This window comes from Periplaneta americana, chromosome 1 (genome assembly GCF_040183065.1).
Source record: "Periplaneta americana isolate PAMFEO1 chromosome 1, P.americana_PAMFEO1_priV1, whole genome shotgun sequence".
NCBI classification, from domain to species: Eukaryota; Metazoa; Arthropoda; class Insecta; order Blattodea; family Blattidae; genus Periplaneta; species Periplaneta americana.
The window spans coordinates 42,037,725-42,057,323 of record NC_091117.1 but is presented as its reverse complement, the minus strand read 5'-3'; the positions used below and the strand labels follow the sequence as shown (position 1 = coordinate 42,057,323).

General features: G+C 35.6%; 1 protein-coding gene across 5 annotated transcripts in view; it reads right to left on the bottom strand.

The window, feature by feature from the left end:
• LOC138694873 (probable 3',5'-cyclic phosphodiesterase pde-5) overlaps nt 1–19,599 on the bottom strand; it is a 453,748-nt gene that overhangs the window by 24,920 nt on the left and 409,229 nt on the right. For all 5 annotated transcript variants that reach the window (XM_069819021.1, XM_069819048.1, XM_069819030.1 and 2 more), the window contains 7 exons: nt 19,097–19,299; nt 16,507–16,744; nt 13,207–13,365; nt 8,876–9,045; nt 4,999–5,110; nt 3,078–3,158; nt 1,133–1,213 (listed from right to left, as the gene is read on the bottom strand). In XM_069819021.1, the coding sequence (XP_069675122.1) occupies nt 1,133–1,213; nt 3,078–3,158; nt 4,999–5,110; nt 8,876–9,045; nt 13,207–13,365; nt 16,507–16,744; nt 19,097–19,299 (1,044 nt within the window). The remainder of the gene's footprint in view (nt 1–1,132; nt 1,214–3,077; nt 3,159–4,998; nt 5,111–8,875; nt 9,046–13,206; nt 13,366–16,506; nt 16,745–19,096; nt 19,300–19,599) is intronic.

The following is a 19,599-nucleotide window of genomic DNA, read 5'->3' as shown; positions in this document are numbered from 1 at the left end:
CACATGAGGGACTAAGTCAAACCGGGCACCTGCCATCTAGTAAGCAATTGTGTAACTACCGAACGGGATAGGGGCGCTACATGGTCCATGCTGAGAATCTCCACAAGTGTTATTAATCGCCTTTTCTTTCACCAGGTTCGACACTTATTTTAGATCCCCCATTTTTCGGTCAGGTGAACCTCGTTTTCTTGGGTATCGGAAACTGAACCCGGTACCTCTTGCTTAATAGTCAAGCAATCTAACCACTACACCAAGCAGGAGGTAATGCTAATGAGTACCAATATTTAATGTTAGAAATATTTGCCTTTCATAATATAATCTACTCGAGAGACAATTTTTACAATGTACCCCAAAATTAAAGTTCTTTGCGCCGCCGCTAAATGTAAGTAACATTTCGGTTTTAAATACTTTGGACGACTAAACGTATAATACGTGGTTATTATTGTGTGATAGTTATATGAAGTGCGTTTCTTTAGGCCACCATGTTGTATTTTCTAAGTTCCACGCTGTTAAATTACAAAGTCTTTCTGAAATGAATATTGCATTATAAGGGACATAATTATCACGAACTTTTCTTCGATATGTTTTACAAATGACGGTTTTGTTTCTTACCGACAGCAAACGGGATCTTATTCAAATCAGTTTCTATTCAACAACATTTTCTTTTTAAGTTTTAATTCGAATAGGGGAAAAGCAGCTTATAAAGTCCAATAACATAAATATTTTTGGAAGAAAAATTATTTCAATAATCCGAGAATTAGCACAAGTCCAGTCAGTATTGAACTATTTTGTCCAGAAAACTATAAAAAAATTGAAATGTATTCTACAAATGGCTGTGAGAATAAGGAATATTACATTTTCGTTTCAACAGAAATTAATTTTGAAATTAATCATGAAAATATTTACGGTACGGTATTCATAGTCTAAATGAGACTATATTACTCGTACTTCACAAAAATTCCATATCCATTGAATCATTCTTTCATTAATGAAATACTACAGTATTATCAATTTCTCAAACAATTTTGACATGGCAATGACGTCAATTCAGGGAGGTAGTGAAACTAATGGTTGAAGCGTGGTTTATTAGGCTATGTTGCAGCATACTTTATTTCAAAGGCTCATTTATCACCTGAATTGCTCCAAGTTCACACTTTCTGTCACGATCCATGAGAGGAGAGGGCACATGGCCTGCCAACTTTTCAGCATCGCCCTGGAAACAGTGGCCAATAGAACATCAAATTGGTAGTGCAGGCAACATCACAAGCTCAGATCGTGCAACACAGCTGAAGAGGAGCAAAGGGGACGTGTGACGTGTACAGGACATGTCAGGATGTGAGGTACCTACAATTTAGAATCAATATAATGGAAGTTACATTTATTTTGTTCTCGTCGTACAACATTTGCTGAACGTTTAAAACAACGGGATTTAGGAATTCAAAGTTAAAATTTTATATGTTCAACCGTATGCTAAAACTAGTAACTCAAATGTATCTAAAATGCTTGCAGGTTTCAAAATCAGGATAATAATGTTTAAAATCAAAAGGATCGCTTCTATTGGTTCTGTGACGTATGGATGATTCAACTGATTGAATCAGGGTAATAATGCCCAAGATCTAAATGGTAACCTACTCTGTTGGGTCTGTGACTCCTGGCTAATTCAATAATTGCTTGAATCAGGATAATAATGCCCAAGATCTAAATGGTAACCTACTCTGTTGGGTCTGTGACTCCTGGCTAATTCAATAATTGCTTGAATCAGGATAATAATGCCCAAGATCTAAATGGTAACCTACTCTGTTGGGTCTGTGACCCCTGGATGATTCAATAATTGCTTGAATCAGGGTAATAATGCCCAAGATCTAAATGGTAACCTACTCTGTTGGGTCTGTGACTCCTGGCTGATTCAATAATCTCTTGAATCAGGGCAATAAAGCTCGTGACCTGAATTATCGCCTATTTTGTTGGATCCGTGGATCCGTAACTCCCGACTGATTCAATAATTGCTTGAATCAGGGCAATAAAGCTCATGACCTGAATTATCGCCTATTTTGTTGGATCCGTAACTCCTGGCTGATTCAGTAACTGCTTGAATCAGGGCAATAAAGCTCATGACCTGAATTATCGCCTATTTTGTTGGATCCGTAACTCCTGGCTGATTCAATAATCGCTTGAATCAGGGCAATAAAGCTCATGACCTGAATTATCGCCTATTTTGTTGGATCCATGGGTCCGTAACTCCTGGCTGATTCATTTATTGCTTGAATCAGGGCAATAAAGCTCATGACCTGAATGATCGCCTATTTTGTTGGATCCGTAACTCTTGGCTGATTCAGTAATTGCTTGAATCCGGGCAATAAAGCTCATGACCTGAATGATCGCCTATGAATCCGTAACTCCTGGCTGATTCAGTAATTGCTTGAATCAGGACAAAAAGCTCATGACCTGAATTATCGCCTATTTTGTTGGATCCTTAACTCCTGGCTGATTCAGTAATTGCTTGAATCAGGGGAATAAAGCTCATGATCTGAATGATCGCCTATTTTGTTGAGTCCGTAAATCCTGGCTAATTCAATTGCTTGTATCAGGGTAATAAAGACTTACGAGTATATCTGAATGGTTGCCTACTCTTTAAGGTTCTGAAGGGGAAAAATGAAATATGGACATAACGAAATATGTCTATTTCGAAAGGGCATTCTGCGACAAATGGAGAAAATATGGGATATTGAAAATGTACAAATTTGATTTATTTAATTGTTTAGTCCAAAAAGGAGATCTACAAAACATTCTCAAATATTACTTGTTCTTCGTCATTCAGTGAAGGTTCTGAGAACAAATATCGTTCATATCTTAGCAAGAAAAAATTATTAGTAATAACAGCAAAGGGTAGATGGTTCTTAAATGGAAAAAATTGAGGAAGGAGAATGGTCTGCCATTTTGAACAACAATGAAACCATTAACTTCAGAGGAGGGGGAGGGGATAGCACTCCTCTCCCTGCAACACGGAGTAGCACTGTGAGAAGTACAAGTGTCAGCAGCTGTGAACAAAAAATGACAGGGACGGTAGTTTCTCCCACCTGCGATGAAGGCTGCTGATCAGGCTGCTTCCTGTCCATCATGGGGATCGGGATCCTGCCAGCAGCTCGCTCTGCATCTCCCTACAAGTCAGCACATTCTTCGTAACAAATAGCAATAACTCTATGTGACAAATCTCACTGGTCAATTAATTCTTAATACAATCAATGACGCACGGTGCACACAGGTAAATAATAGTATGAAGGTTATTCAGACTATTTTCCTGGAGTAAAGGGCAGGAAAGAGATGAATTGGGCATTTCATGATATGCAGAAAAATATTTATTTCTGTGTTATTATTTTACATTAGGCATTGTATCATTATCACCATCAGCATCACCATATTTTACGAGTCTTATTAAGATATAGGACTTTGGTAAGGATAGACAATTTCATTACTGGTTTTAAAGTTAAAAAACTATTAAGACAAAAGTAACCAATCGTGAATACAGGAACTGGTTATTTTGAAAAGGAGATAAGAGTTTGAGATTCTGTACTATGAAAAAACTCATTCAAAGGAAACTTATCATACAGACTCGCACCTTAAATTTAAGGTCCAACAGTTCAGATACATCTGAACACCATGGCAGACTTTTGGTTCTGGGGATAAATTCTTCTCGTCCACACATAGCTACAATTGAATTCATCAGTGAGTAATAGTGTAACACAGATTACGATTTTAATTATTTTGTTAGAATTTATCGTAAAACACAGCAACTGTTTCAGTGTGTATCATAGTGTTAGAACAAGGAATGTCACGTGGTGGGAAACAAATGTGATTACAAATAAATTACTGATTAACTTTTTAACTTCTTTATTGCGTTAACATTAGAAAATTACCGTACCTGACTAGTTCCAAAGTAATATTCTTCATTGTCCGAAGACTAGTGAAGGTCCCGCGCTATCTTCTGGTTTCCTGTTGTGATGGGGTGTGTTCATGATTGTGTCGAAAAGAGTGTGTGTTTGAAATTCAGTTGCATGTTCAGGATGTGCTGTAGGTGTGCTTTTGTATGTTTGTAAATTTTATATTGTTGTAGAGTGTTAAGTTTCTGTCTTTTCTTTGCTGGATGTGCAGTATTTTCATGTCAGTGTCTATGTTGCTGTAGTTGTGATTGGAGTTCATGATGTGTTCTGCGTAGGTTGAATTGTTGTGTAGTTTGGTTATCGTTGTGATATATTCCTTGTAACGTGCTTGAAGCGATCTTCCAGTCTGTCCAATGTAGAAGTCGTTGCAACTATTGCATTATAGTTTGCATACACCTGTTAAGTTGTGTTTATTTGTATGTCTTGTCTGTGTGTTAAGATATTTTTGTACTGTGTTCTGTGTGCAATGTTGTACTTTAGTTTCTTGAAGATGAAGCAATCTTGTGTGTGTTCTTGTTTTCGTATGTTATTGTGATATTTTTGTTTTGTTTTTGTGTTTGTGTTGCGTTTTCTTGTTTGCGTTTAGTCTTTCTTATGATGTCTATTATGTTGGAGCTGTATCCATTTTCCTGTGCTATGTATTTGATAGTGTGTATTTCTTCATTATAGTCTTGTTGGCTCATAGGAATGTTGATGAGTGTGTGAAACATAGATAGAAATGCTGTATGTGTTGTGTTAGGTGATTGAAGGTGTTGTGTATATGTGTTAACGTGATAGTGAGTTTCCTGTATATTTTGAACATATGTTTGTTGTCTGTTTTTGTTGTTGTGATGTATAAGAAATGTTATAAAGTTTATCAGTGATTATATAAGTCTTAAAAGTGTATATCCAACAATGAAGAACAAATAAATTCTATTATATGTAGGCCTATATAGCAGTACACACAAGCCGTCTACAACTGGATGAACAAGTATCAGATTACATATAATGCTCGTTATATTTCTTCTGCTATACTATCAGTAGCATCTTAGAAATAAACAAGAATCTGTTTTAATCTTACCTGTTCATAGAATTCTTCAAAAATCACTTTCACTGTCTTCACTTGCACATCCCACGGTTTGGCACTTGCTGAAAGGTCGCAGGCTGTCATTGCTATAGCCTGAATGAGCAATCTGCAACCAAGAGAGACACGAATAAATATATTTGAAACAGTGCAGTCATTTGTAATAGTTAAGTGTTCCTTTAAGTTTCAGCTTTAACAATAGCATTTTTCAGTACTAAGATCTAAATAGTTAACTTCACTGTCATGAATAAAGTAAATTTGTATTTTTTTAAATTTTTTTTATTAGTGGAGTTGATCTCTAATCGTACCTATATCACTAATGTAGTGGGTAAATATTATTTTCATTCTCCCTATTATATTGGATATTTATCTGGAGAAACAATATCGATGAGTCAAAAAATTAAGAAAGAGATAGCTAGTAATGAGAGAGAGACACATAGAAAAGGAAAGAAGGAACTGAGAGAAAGGAGGGAAAAGAAAGGAAGAAGAGTAGAGAGAAAAAGGGAATGGAAGAAAGAGAAAGAAGAGAGAGAAAGGAGGAGAAATCGAGAAAGAAGGATGACAGAAAGAAAGAGAATAGAGAGCAAAAAGAAGAGAAGAAGAGACATGAATGTAGAGAGAAAAATAAAAGAGAAGTAGATACGAGAAAAGAGAGGAAAAGAGAGAGAATGAAGAGGAAAAAGAAAATTGAGGGTAAAAAGACAAGGAGAGGAGTAACAAGAGGAAGATGAGTGAAGGTACACAGAAAGGCAAGATGTAAAGAAGCGAAACAAAGGATGGGAAGAGAGAAAGTAAACATAAGAGAGGAAGGATGGGAAACAAAGGCGGAAGTGGGAGAAAGGAGGAGAAGAGAGAAAGAGTTGAGGGAAACGAGGAGAAAGAGAGAAAAATGAGAGAAAGAAGTGAGAAAAGAGGGAAAGCATAGACAGAAAGAAAGGAGAGATATAGGAGGAAAAAGAGAGAAAGGCGAAGGCATTAATAAATGAGAGAGGGAAAAAAGAAAAAGAGAAACTGACAGAAGACTAAAGGATTACGAAGAAAAGAAAGACGAAAAACAGAAACGAAAAATTCAAAAGAAGCCGGGAGAAGGTACCATATTCCAGGGGCACTACGTGGAACTAGGAATCTTCGTTTAATTATTAATCCTCTGTCGGACATTAAAAGCTAAGAATCGGTAAAGGATTAGTGTAGATAACGAGTTTTTGTTTTATGCTGTCCCATTGATTTGTACAGTAGTGTTATTGCCGTCAGTCTTTTGCTGGCGTATTCCAAGAAACATTAATATGGTCGGAAAGAATGTCAAGGAAAGAATCTAGTAGGGTAGATAATTTTAATTCGTAAGGAGATACTGTACCTCTGATTGAGGTTCTGGCTGATATATACAGGGACATCATTTTATTTTTACTTCAATTTTTATTGTACCTGAGTATTTTAATGTACTTCACTCCCACCCCTTCTACTAATGGAGTTTCAACTGTTCTCCAGACGGAATCAAGGCCGCTTATAGTAAACAGCACTGAGTTACTGAGTATAGTACGTTCCAGAAATATGTTCGCGTTTTCCAGTGACGAAAGAACTTTTAATATTGAATCATATTTTCGCAAAGGTACTGTCCGTTTGCCTACGTCGCATCCCGATTTCCCCCACCTACTTCTGCACGGCCCTCTTTTCTGAAAACATTAATTTCTGGACGTTTACGTAATATTATACAACTGTTTAAAATAACTTAAATAAAAGGGCCTCGTTAAATAATTAACTGTCACGTGATTTCCCTCCTTTCTATGATCCTGCGGCACAACCACTTGGACGGGCAGTAGATAACATGTCTGAGTAATTTTATCTGTGCTGGTCGGGCAGAAGTGAAGATTGAATTTACAGTACATAAGGTACTCTTTTATAGAGTAGGTACAGAATTATTTCAACATCAGTTACTAGTACGAAGGACGAAACTGGTAATTGGAATTAGATGCAATAGTCTATATGCGATAATATGCACAAAAGAACTGAAGCCTGTAGGCCATCGAAATGAACGGCTACCATTTTCAAAAATGTGTTTAAATATCCATATTATGATTATTTTTCAATTGAACTTCATTCTCTATATTGTACGCTAATGTGCTGTAGACAGTATAATATACAGTGCATAATGAATACGTTCGCATGGATAGCTCACTTCGTGAGTAAAAACACTTATTCTTAATACAGTACTGGATTTTGATTAAATAAAAACCTAATGAAAATTATCGAATTCAAAATCGCGATATTTCCTAGTTTACTTAAATTGATGAAGTACTTTTCTTCCCTCCTATACCTAGTAAAGTGATTTGTTTGTGTTTTACGCCAGTATTATCGAACTCCAGTTGTGGAAGGGGGTAGCGAACGGTTTTTCCGGTTCTCTAAAGGTATAGCCAGGTTAATATTAAAAATGTTAGTAAAAATAAAATGATGTCCCTGTATGTCTATTATCAAGCACTAGGCTACATCTCTCTTGACGATATATGTCAGAGGAAGAGCAATTGTTTGTATACATCTGAAGTCTGATTAGTGTAGTATGTAGCTAGTCAGCGATGTTTTTAATGGAGAGGGAAAGGAACTGGCCACCATACCTCATTATCTCCTGGATTTAGTTGCCTCATGAGTGATGTCTTATTTGTGTCACTTATGAGATTCACATCTATCTTCGGACAGTTGACAAAACAAGGAGACACTATATAACCTGTCTGAAGAATCATTGCAGACGGCGGGTAGAGTAAGCTTGGACATAAACATGCGATCGATACTGCATTACGTCACCCTGTTCTGACGTACTATGCACAGCGCTGCAGTAAAGAAATGCCTCAGTTCAGTTCGTTCAGTCTGATAGTCGGTATCGGAAGTGTGTGTGTACACAAGAGCGAATGGAAACTCCGCCGAGACACCCGTCACGCGAAGTCTTACACTCGCAAAGCAGAAAGATTATACACAGTGTTCTAAAATTTTGTAAAGAAGAGAAAAAGAAAGAACGCTGTGAAAAGAACAGCAACGGCGGTGGGGAAGAGTGAAAGAACAAAACATGCTATAGCTAAGGAGGCGAGGAAGCAAAGCGCATTGGAGGACAATTTTCAACTCCTGGTGAAAGCCTCCCACATCCAAAGAAAATTGTACTTGATGATTTTGAAAAAAAAATGTGTCATCCACAGAACATTTTTGGAGTTTTATGGGAAGAGAAAAGAAATTCCGACCCTACGCAAGCTTCTGAATGCTGTTAAAGAAAAAGATACAGTTCAATGACGGAAAAGATACATTCTGGAGGCTGTCAGTTTTGAAACAAATGACCGCACAATCAATAAGCGAAATCAGCAAAGAAGTCTGGATAAAATGCTGCCAATCTGTTAAACTTATCGAGGACGAATATTAGCGTCGTGACGCTTTAATGGAAGAGGAAGTAGAAAGGGTAGTAATAAACATAGGCATTGTGTGTAGTGACGAAGAGTGTGATGAAGATGAGATGGATTATGATAGGCCAGGTGGCAGCACAGATACAGGAGACGAAGGCAGTTCAACTGATAGTGTAGATGAAATTGAGACCTCTGCCACGGGCTTACAGCTACTTCTGGAATAAAGAACGTGTATATACCGTACATGACAGAAAAAGTAAATTCAACTATTGTATTGGTAATTGTATTTGATTATGTTCATAACAGCTGTTGATGTTTTTATTGTCAGACTGTACCAACATTTCTCCAGCTGACTCGCCACGCATCGAGACTGAGCGGATCGCATTCGCGACACACGAGCGTTCTCATCTGAAAACTGCAATGTTTCGTCAGATGGGTTATAACTTACTCGTATTTTTATTGTGTATCCACAAGTGATAAATCTGACGATTCTGTACCTGTGTTCCAGGTCCCCCCAGGAGAAACTCTGCTCTGCCACAAGTTGCGCCAGCTTGGCCTTGTTTGGGAAGAAGAGAGCCAGGTCTGTTGCTAGGATGCAGTGCTTCACGTAGCCCAAAACCTGCTTATACTCCCAGCTATTCAGCTTGCTGAAGATGTTGTGACCTTTCTGTGGACAAAGAACAATACATTCAATATGTACTGTACTGTTTTCTACTTTGGCACTTATTATTGCAACACTGTCTTCAAACCCATGTCGTTTTCACTGATTCTGAAAAAGCGTTCGACAGGATGAAGGCCAGTTTCAATATATTCTGACGATGTAGTAATTATTCAAGATAACGGAGATAATGTACAGAGATCTTTGCATAATTTAAGTAATCTCTGTAAATTTTATGACTTTTAAATTTCACGAGATAAGATTAAAATACTGACATTTTGGGGTAAATCACTGATACATTCTAAGATAGTACTGAAAGGGAAATAGAATAAGTTAAAATGTTTAATAGTCTACATTGTGATATTAATATAAAAATAATACTGAAGACGGTCTGAATAAAAAATTATCAAAATTTCAAATGATGTGTACCACTAGCCATAAAACTTCGAACAATAAGAAAAGAAAGGTCACTAGAATAATCTAATATATAAAAGTGAATGTGGGTATGTATGTATGTTCCCAATACAAATCTACACACTTTGACCAATATGTACCAAAGTTTGCACATTTAACCTTCATAACCAGGAGAAGAACATAGGCTATATTAAAATTGTTAAAATGGACGTTAAATTGATTAAAAAAGTAAAAAATAAAAATAAATACGATCAAACATTCATGTATAATACTAAAATGCAATCTTATATAGTCAATTGTTCTTTATTATTGTCTGTTGTATTCAACATCGACTTTCATGAGGCCATGAAAAAAGCAAAACGATATAAAATAACATTGTAGATACATCATGAAGGCCAAAATGTAGAAAATTCATGCAGTAAGTATCCTTATGCAGTCCAGAATCGTATTATGTATTTCTCGAGACAGTTGTAGATAGTGAGCAGACTGTGTTTTATCAAACTGAATTCTTAAATTCTTTGAAATCACAAGAATTGCCAACAGATAATTTAATACTTAATATTGAATCACCAATAGTACTAGTACACTGTGGTTACCTCTGTAGAGAAGAAGAAGAAGAAGAAGAAGAAGAAGAAACAGAATGAGACGATTACTACAATAGCTCTTGAAGTAAAAGTTAAAATTTTACTAACATGAATAAAAATAACATCAGCTTAGCAATTTTAGCCCAAGATCAAGAAACCTCGCCTGATTAAGGGCTCCAGTCAGAACGTGCCTGGACGCTGTATTATTTTGTCTTTGAAATTACGAGAAGTAGATTCTCGTTTGGTGTTTTCATGAAGGAAGTCAGGTTTTCATAGCATTAATTAAGATATAGCCTACATCTTGATTACACAGCTTTTAACAATATATCACTGAGGCATATAGAGTATATATGACTTTCTCGTGTTAATGAACTAGATTTTGAGTTACCTTCTGTAGATCTACAGAAAACCCACAACAACAATCACACCGAACACAACACAGGCTACTCAACATACCAATGAGCCAGCAAGATTAAAAAGAAGAGCTAAACACAATCAAATACATAGCACAAGAAAACGGATACAACCCTAACATAATAAAAGACACAAACTATAGTTACAAGAAACATAGGAACACAACACAAACACAAGAACATAAAAATTACATCGCATTAAGGGATTAGGTATAGCTTACAGCAGTGAAATTTTTGGAAATATTCAACATTTTTCCCTCCATTACTGCATCTTATACAATAATGAAAATTGGTACGTGTAAAATACTGTTATTCTACTATATGAAAAAAAATATTTTTACGAATAAAAAATATTTATATTTTCTTTTTTCAAAATTCAAAATGATGGCAGTTGACTGTGCAGTGATGAAGCGTTTCCCTCATAACTCATAAACTTGTTAACTTTTTATGTTCTCTCTCCTTCATTTTATTGCTGAAACTCATGTCTACCATATCATGCTCTTTCAACTACATTCCTTAATAAATAATATATATTTTTTATTTTGTGTTTGAAGAAAATACTGATATTTGGTCATTTTTTTTAAATAATTTATTTTTTATCAGACAATCTATCAAAGGTAGAGAAGTGACCTTGCATCATACTGTAGATATGACATGCATAAATACACACACAAAAATTTCATCGCAGTGTGTTGAATAGTTTTTTAGTTATGTGGGAAATGCTTCTCACTGCACAGTGAACTGAATTTTGAAAAAAAAAAATAAATAAATAAATAATTTTTTTTAATCGTAAAAATATTTTTTTTTCATATAGCAGAAGGACAGTGTTTTACACATACTAATTTTCATTATTGTAGAAGATACAGTAATGGAGGAAAAAAATGTTGAATATTTCAAAATTTTACTGCTGTAAGCTGTACCAAACCCCTTAACATATGAAAACAAAAACACACACACAAGATCGCATCTTCAAGAAATTAAACTACAACATCGCATACAGAACACAAAACACTCTACAAAAGCATTTAAACATATAAACAACACAAACAAACACAACCTCACGGGTGTATACGAACTCACATGCAATAGCTGCAACAACTGCTACATAGGACAGACAGGCAGATCATTTCAAATACGTTACAAAGAACACACCACAGCCATAATCAAATCACACAACACTTCCACATACGCAAAACACATCACAAACGCCAACCACACCTATAAACACAGACATGGAAATTCTACATATCCAACCGAAAAATCAGAAACTGAACACACCAGAGAAATATGAACTATAAAGTTACACAAAAAAACACGCACAACAAATCCTCAACTCACAATTCAATTCCAGAACACACACACTATTCGACTCCACACTACACTACACACGCACCCCCAAAGGAGACGAAAACAGCGGAAGACGCGAAGACCAACCCATTTCTGAAGATGGCCCCCAGGCCGAAACTAGTAAAGTAAAGTAACTTAAAACATGGTTCATTAACACGAGAAAGTCATATATACCTTATAATCCTAATTAATTAAGAGATTATATACCATAACATCTTGAAAGTTTCAAAATACTTAAGGAATGAGACCACAAGATGAGTGACAGAGAAAAATAATGTGACAGGGGATTCACAAAATTCCGAAGATGCGTGAGTAAGTCTTTGATTTATTATTCTGTATTTTATTGTTATTTTTTAATATATTTTTTGTTTACTCTCTTGCACATAAATAATAAACTCTTCCATTTTCAGTCGACTCCCCTCTATTACACGAACTCGTCTAGTGACGTCATAACTTCCTTAACGGTATCCAGTTATATGAAGATAACGCTACTTGCTTATTAGATAATGCACATCACTTATTCACTTCCAACGTGATTACACAACATTCAACAGATGGTAGCAAGCGTAGGCTTTTACATGTGCAGGATCTACCGGAGACTTTTTGAACTTCGCATTGAGCAAAAATATTAAATTTTCGCATCGAAATACAGCATAATTTTTGGAGTAGTGTAAGTAGGCGTAAATACACTTCTGATACAACTGTTCTTTGCAAATTAGGACGGAATCACGTATCTGATATAATAGTACATTATGCAACGAGCCTATAATGAAGGTAATTAAGAAGTGAGTATGGATATTTATGAAACGAGCGCAAGCGAGTTTCATAATTTTCATATGAGCTTCTTAATTACCATTATAGGCGAGTTTCATACGACTTTTTATGCTCGACCATATTTCTAACTTGATATTATTAATTTTAATTGTATCTGACCTTCAACAATGTTCCGTATGTTGCGAGATGTGCGCAGACGTGAAAGTATTGATTTTTTCCGAGGAACAGATATCCACATTGACCTTGCTAGGCCATAAGAACCTACAGAGATAACATTGAAATTAAATTAGACATTGAAAAACGAGATGACAAATTGAATTTATTTGAATATTATTTACAATTAACGCTAATTATTATAGTAACAGAACATAACCTTCTGCGACAGTATTGGATTTCCAGCCTCCGTGACTTTTCGCTAATTCTCTTTCGATTGCATATCCGAGAATAATCGATACTTGCGGTTTTATAACGGTAGAAAGCTGACCTGTCATTGGCTGAACAGTTGTAACCTGAGTCGTCATTGGCTGAAAGACCGGACCTTTAATGAGTAGGTGTACTTTAATGACATGTATTAAAGGACTGCTACCAGGTGTATAATTACTACGTTTCGGCATGGTCGAGCATAAAGATGATTTTACCTGCTGTAGAATGGTAACAGTTTGGTTAAAGTGGTGGTGCTCCATAGTGGATGTGCTGTAGATTGCAGCTAACGGAGATTCTGTATCCAGCATGAATTTGTTGTTTTTTCCTCTGTGATCTAGATCATGGCAGAGAGAGGCGATGTAGAGCGCTAGACACTGTGGAAAGGAAACAAAAATGTTAAAATTTATCCAAGAAAATAATAAAGTTGCAAGAGGATTGTCTAGGTAACGAAGTGGCATGAAAACAAAAGCTTACAATATGGAAAAACAGTTTAAGCAGGTATTAAAAACATTACTTATTCTGAATATCCGATCTTTTATAATATGCGGAAATGTATACCATACACATTCGTTCCGCTGACAATTTATTTGATGATTCATTTTCCTACCGGGAGCTGACCACTCATTTGTCGACGAATGATTCATATTCGATCACTGCGAGACCAATTGCCAACGGGATACTTTATTTTCCTATTCAAAGCACAGACATTTTATATTCAGCATCTACATTCATCTTTCATAAACTAATTTAAATAAATGTACAAATACGTACATGTACAGCTACACAGAGAAAATGCAACTAGACCAATGTATAAAGAAGGGGATATAGATAGATAAATAAAGATGAATGCATAATATATAAATAAATATATTCATTAATACATTTGTAACCATATATAAAGCAAAAAAATTAATAACCACATAGATGTAAGCTTGTAAATAGATATGTGAGAAAAACAAAGGTATAAATAGATAAAAAGTAAACTAAGTGGAAGTAAATTATAAACACCTAGATAAATACTTGACCGATTAAGAATCAACTAAATAGACAAGGAAAGTAAATCCCTAAAGAAATAAGTATCGTAAATAAATGAATACGGACAAATTAAAAAGTGTTATTTAAGGGCGCTGTAACAACTGCTTGCTCATAGAGCCTCAGTGAAACCGATCATAGCGAGATGGTATTTTGGCGACATGAGTGCCAGAATAATTATCCGTGACATTAGCTGACGTTCGCCTTACAGTTGGAGAAATCCTAGGAGGAAAAACCCAACCAACGCTCGGGCGTAACTCGAGGGTAGGAGCCGAATGAATGAATGAATGAATGAATGAATGAATGAATGAATGAGTAAATAAATAGACAAACAAAGAAATAAAAAACAAATAAACAAACAAACAAATAAATAAATAAATAAATGAGCAAACAAATAGATAGATAAATAAATAAATAAATAAATAAATAAATAAATGAGTAAACAAATAGATAAATAAATAAATAAGTGAGTAAATAAATAAATAATTAAATAAATAAATAAACGAACAAACAAACAAATCACTAAAGAAATAAATAAATCACTAAATAAATAAATAAAGAAATATACAATAAATTTCTAGATAAATGAATGAACAGATATAGGCCGATATATGCCTACATACAGTAGGCCCATATGGGCCTACAGTAGGCCCATATGGGCCCACAGTAGACATATATACATAAGTATGAATAATTATACAATCAAAAGTAGACAAGTAACAAGACGAATAGTAAGTTGGTGGGGTTAGCACCACGCTCCGATCGCCATTTTACGTACGAAAAAGACAAGGTACACAATAATTTGACAGGAAGGTAAGAGGATCTCAGGACTTTTAAAAACAGCCACCATTCGGGATTGAACTCTGGACTCCCAGTCCGTAGATAGTTGCTGTACCATGTCAACTGAGCTATCAGGTTACCATAATAGTAATTTATCCATAGCTGGTATCTAAACTGGTCTTTATTTCATCGTCCTTAGCAACCTAAACAATGGCTTTATTTACAGCACTGAATTAGAAGTTCTTAATTCACTGCTGTGAATTTAAAAACTCTTTCCAGGACAACCAACACATTAGTAACAAAAAATCCATACATTTCTTTTTACTCAATGCCACCAGGTTATCATTTTGACATTTCTGGGGTCTCCTGGTAATGGCTTATGTGTAACCCACTTCTCAGGTTGGAGCGCCTGGAAGGCGGAGTTACGCTGCCTCGATGATATTATGATAGGATGATTATGAAGTACCAGGAGAGGTCTTAAATCTAAGCCTAACCTAATTTCCAGCTCACGGACGAACACAGTAACATTCACCTTTAAGGAAAAATTCCTGTGTTCTAACCCAGAATCGAACCCGGCACCACATGAACTGTAGCTCTGACCATGAGGCTCTGACCACGAGCCCATGAGGCTAGTCACAAAATCCATATATTCATTCATTTATAACTTCTTCAGAAACAAAACATTACAAAGAAAAGGCTTACAATTGAAGATCTCGGAACAATAAGTGGGTTATAGACCAAATGTGGCATTTTCGGATTTTCAAACTTTCTTACTATTCCCGCCTCGTAGAATCAGAATCTGTCATTGGTTCTCTCATAAACCCATTTGTAATATTAGAAACTGAAGTTCATATAATGTGTTGTTCCAAAAATTAAAGTGAATAGAAACTTTGTTTTTGCTCTCCTGAAAAGTTGCCTTTTGGTTCATAACCCACTTATTGTACTGAGATCTTCAATTTAAACTTGAATTTATAGTCTCGTCGCTCTAATTTCCGGCAGCCAATCGCGTTGCAGGTCGGCTACATTTAAACGTGTGCGTCTTGTGATTCGCTGATGAAGATGTAAAGCATTTCCTAAAGCTGGATAAATACTTAATATATAATCGCCCGCCATTTTGGCTCTTTCGTTGGCGTTCGCAGAAAGCACACGAGGACGTTATTTGCCGCTCAATTATTTGCTGAATTACAGTGCGTATGATTTATTATCATAGGAGCTACGACATGATAATGTTTAACGGTGTGGCAAATGGATCCCTCGCCTGGTAGCTCGGCAACGAAAAAACAAAAATGGCGAACGATACTACCTACCTAGACTTTATAGAGCCTTGACTTTCTAAGACGTAAGCAAAGAGGAGGAGTCACGCCAGGAATAAGAGCGTCGCGACTATAGATACCAATAATTAAATTTAGATACCAGCAATGGATAAAATATTGTATAGCACACGAGAGTAAACATATTTTATGCACTCGTGAAATTATCACCCTCGGCTTTGCCTCTGGCGCTAAACTTTCTACTCGCGAATAAAATCTAATTTTACTCTCTTATACTACAAACTTAAGTCCAAAAAACAACTGTTTTATAGAGCATGTACTAAGAAAGTAATTTAATACATAAATTTAAATAAATAAAGTACTTCCATGCAAGAAACCAGTTAGTTACTATTGTTGGCGTCATATATCGATTTTTGGACGATTAATATTTACCTCATTGGGCTTAAACGTGCTCTGTGAGTGCTTGATGACGCTGTACATGGAGTTGGCGACAGAAAATCCATGTGTCCAGTTATGATAGGGCACACGGCGGTAGTTCTTCCTTACGGTCAGTGTGAATCGAATCAAACTGTCGCTGTCAAATCTTGATAGCCCAAATAAATCCTTGAACATGTAGATGGCGTGTCGAACCTTTTCGAAGTCATCCAGCTTGAATACACTAAAGTAGTAGCTGCAAAAATAACACCTGAATTACTGGTATAATGTTTATACTTGACATGTCTGACTATAAAATGTACTATACAGAGTAGAACTGAAAATAACCCTGCAGATTTTCAGGGCGAATAGCTCATGTTGTATGTAACAAAAAAGTGTAATACCATATTGGTGGAAAGTTCATAGTTTTCTAAGAAAAAAAGTGTTTTTTTTTTTCAAATGTTTAACAGCCTCTTAATCGGTAACTATTGCAAGTAGGACTATGAGTTTTGTCCATATCGATAGAAAATATAATAAAGAATCATTTATCCCTCTGGCGCATTTCAATAGCGTGCACAGTTTTCGTGTAAATTTCATTTAAAATCAACCAAGAAAAAAAAATGTGTTTTTCTTTCCCAAATGTTTAACACCCTCTTATTCGGTAATTACTGCAAGTACGACCTTGACTTTTTTACCCATATCGATAGAAAATATAATAAAGAATCATTTATCCCTCTGGCATATTTCAATAGCGTGCACAGTTTTCGTGTAAATTTCATTTAAAATCAACCAAGCAAAAATGTGTTTTTCTTTTCCAAATGTTTAACATCCTCTTATTCGGTAATTGTTGCAAGTAGGACCTTACTTTTTACCCATATCGATAGAAAATATAATAAAGAATCATTTATCCCTCTGGCATATTTCAATAGCGTGCACAGTTTTCGTGTAAATTTCATTTAAAATCAACCAAGAAAAAATGTGTTTTTCTTTCCCAAATGTTTAACACCCTCTTATTCGGTAATTGTTGCAAGTAGGACCTTACTTTTTATCCATATCGATAGAAAATATAATAAAGAATCATTTATCCCTCTGGCGTATTTCAATAGCGTGCACAGTTTTCGTGTAAATTTAATTTAAAATCAACCAAGGAAAAAAAAAATTGTTTTTTTTCCCAAATGTTTAACACCTTCTTATTCGGTAACTATTGCAAGTAGGTCCATGAGTTTTGTCCACATCGATAGAAAATAATATAATAAAGAATCATTTATCCCTCTGGCGTATTTCAATAGCGTGCACAGTTTTCGTGTAAATTTAATTTAAAATCAACTAAGAGAAAAGTGTTTTTTTTTTCGAATGTTTAATATCCTCTTATTCGGTAACTATTGCGAGTAGGACCATGATTTTTGTACATATCGATAGAACATATAATAAAAAATTATTTATCCCTCTGGTGTATTTCAATAGCGTCGACAGTTTTCGTGTAAATTTAATTTAAATATCACTAATTTCTAGCCACTGAACGCTGCGAACAGATTGCAACGTCGTAGCGGGAGAGGGAGGCTCGCGTACAGAGACAGGCCGAGTTCTTTGACCTCTTACATCTTTATTACTAGAAGGAAAATTTCTATATTAGCGGCGATGTTGCCGGACTGCTGAAACTTCCAACTTAATTTCCTAATAAATCATGCATTTAATTACCAAACGTAATATAGGTTTTCTATTCCTTTAAGCGTACCGTATCGTCACTTTCAATATGCAGGGTTATTTAACTTCCACCCTGTATATCTGCCAATAGTTACTATTAGGTTTTCCATGCTGGTATAGGATTTAAGGACTTACGGTTGCTAGGCTTAAGATTCATCAGATATAAGTATTTATATAGGAATTAGCTGAGAAAGGGAGACTCGTATGTCAGCACCGGATTTCCGAATGTCATCCGTTACAAATGTCGGATTGAAACCACAGGCATCATTTGAAGAGAAGTAGGGGAAATTACCCCCACCCATAAAGTTTGTGATTAAAACTAGACCTGTATGCGCAAACTGGAAAATTAGGCCTACTGTAAAGTGGGTAAACTTGACCATAAAAAAAGAAAATCAAATCGTAATACCAGCCCCATGTGTGACCTATAATAAAAAAATACTTAAATCGAGAAAAATATTTTAATATAATTTGATATCATGGTTTAAGTTATTTTTATTTCTTTTATGGTCAAATTAACCGCAACGGCCAAGTTTTCCCCAGTTGACAGTATGAAAAACAGTTCATTTCAGAGATACTAGGAAGAGAGTACACCTATATGACCTAGAAGGTATTTAAAAAATTTAGCTCCCCCCCCACCTCACTTAAGTAAAAACTGAAATGACACACCCGCATCAGGGCCAAATATCGGACTGAATAAATTGAAGATCTTTCTCCCAAAACGATTTAAGTGCAAAAAAAAAAAAAAAATAAATAAAAAAAGCCAGCCTAGGTTTAATCGTGGAAGATTAAGATGATCTCTGACATTCCTAAATAGAAGAATGATATTCGGAGGAAATTAATTCTTTACAATATATTCTTTAGTAAAGGAATTGAAGGAATAAAATTAGTGATTGGGTCAACTTACTTATCCACACCGGGGATGGTTTCTGGAATCCTCTGCTCTCGCGCCTGCGTCACTTCCACTTCGGTGCAAGTGTTGTGGTAGCTCAGAACTTCGAGGGCCACGCGGTACTTCTGCTCGGACCTTGCTATTTTGTCGTACAGTTTTGCGTGGTGCAGGGCCAGGCCGCAGTACACGGCGAACATCTCGAACGCTTCTTCATCCTCCTACCAACAGAAAAAAGTAATTTAAAACAACATGCATTAATGTTAAGACTGAGAGGAATTATAATAAATAAAAATTAACAGGATATTTAAGGAAATCACAATGATTGCGTCAAATTCAAGTAATAACACACAATATGTATAGACGATAAGGCGAGACATGGCATTTGAGCTGTGAGAGAGAGAGAGAGAGAGGAAAGAATGAACTACCAGAAACAGATTTTGTTTCAGGATGGTTAATCACTCATTTAAAGTTTGTGTGACAGCAATCTGCGTATATTTTTGTGTGACTTTATTTGTTTA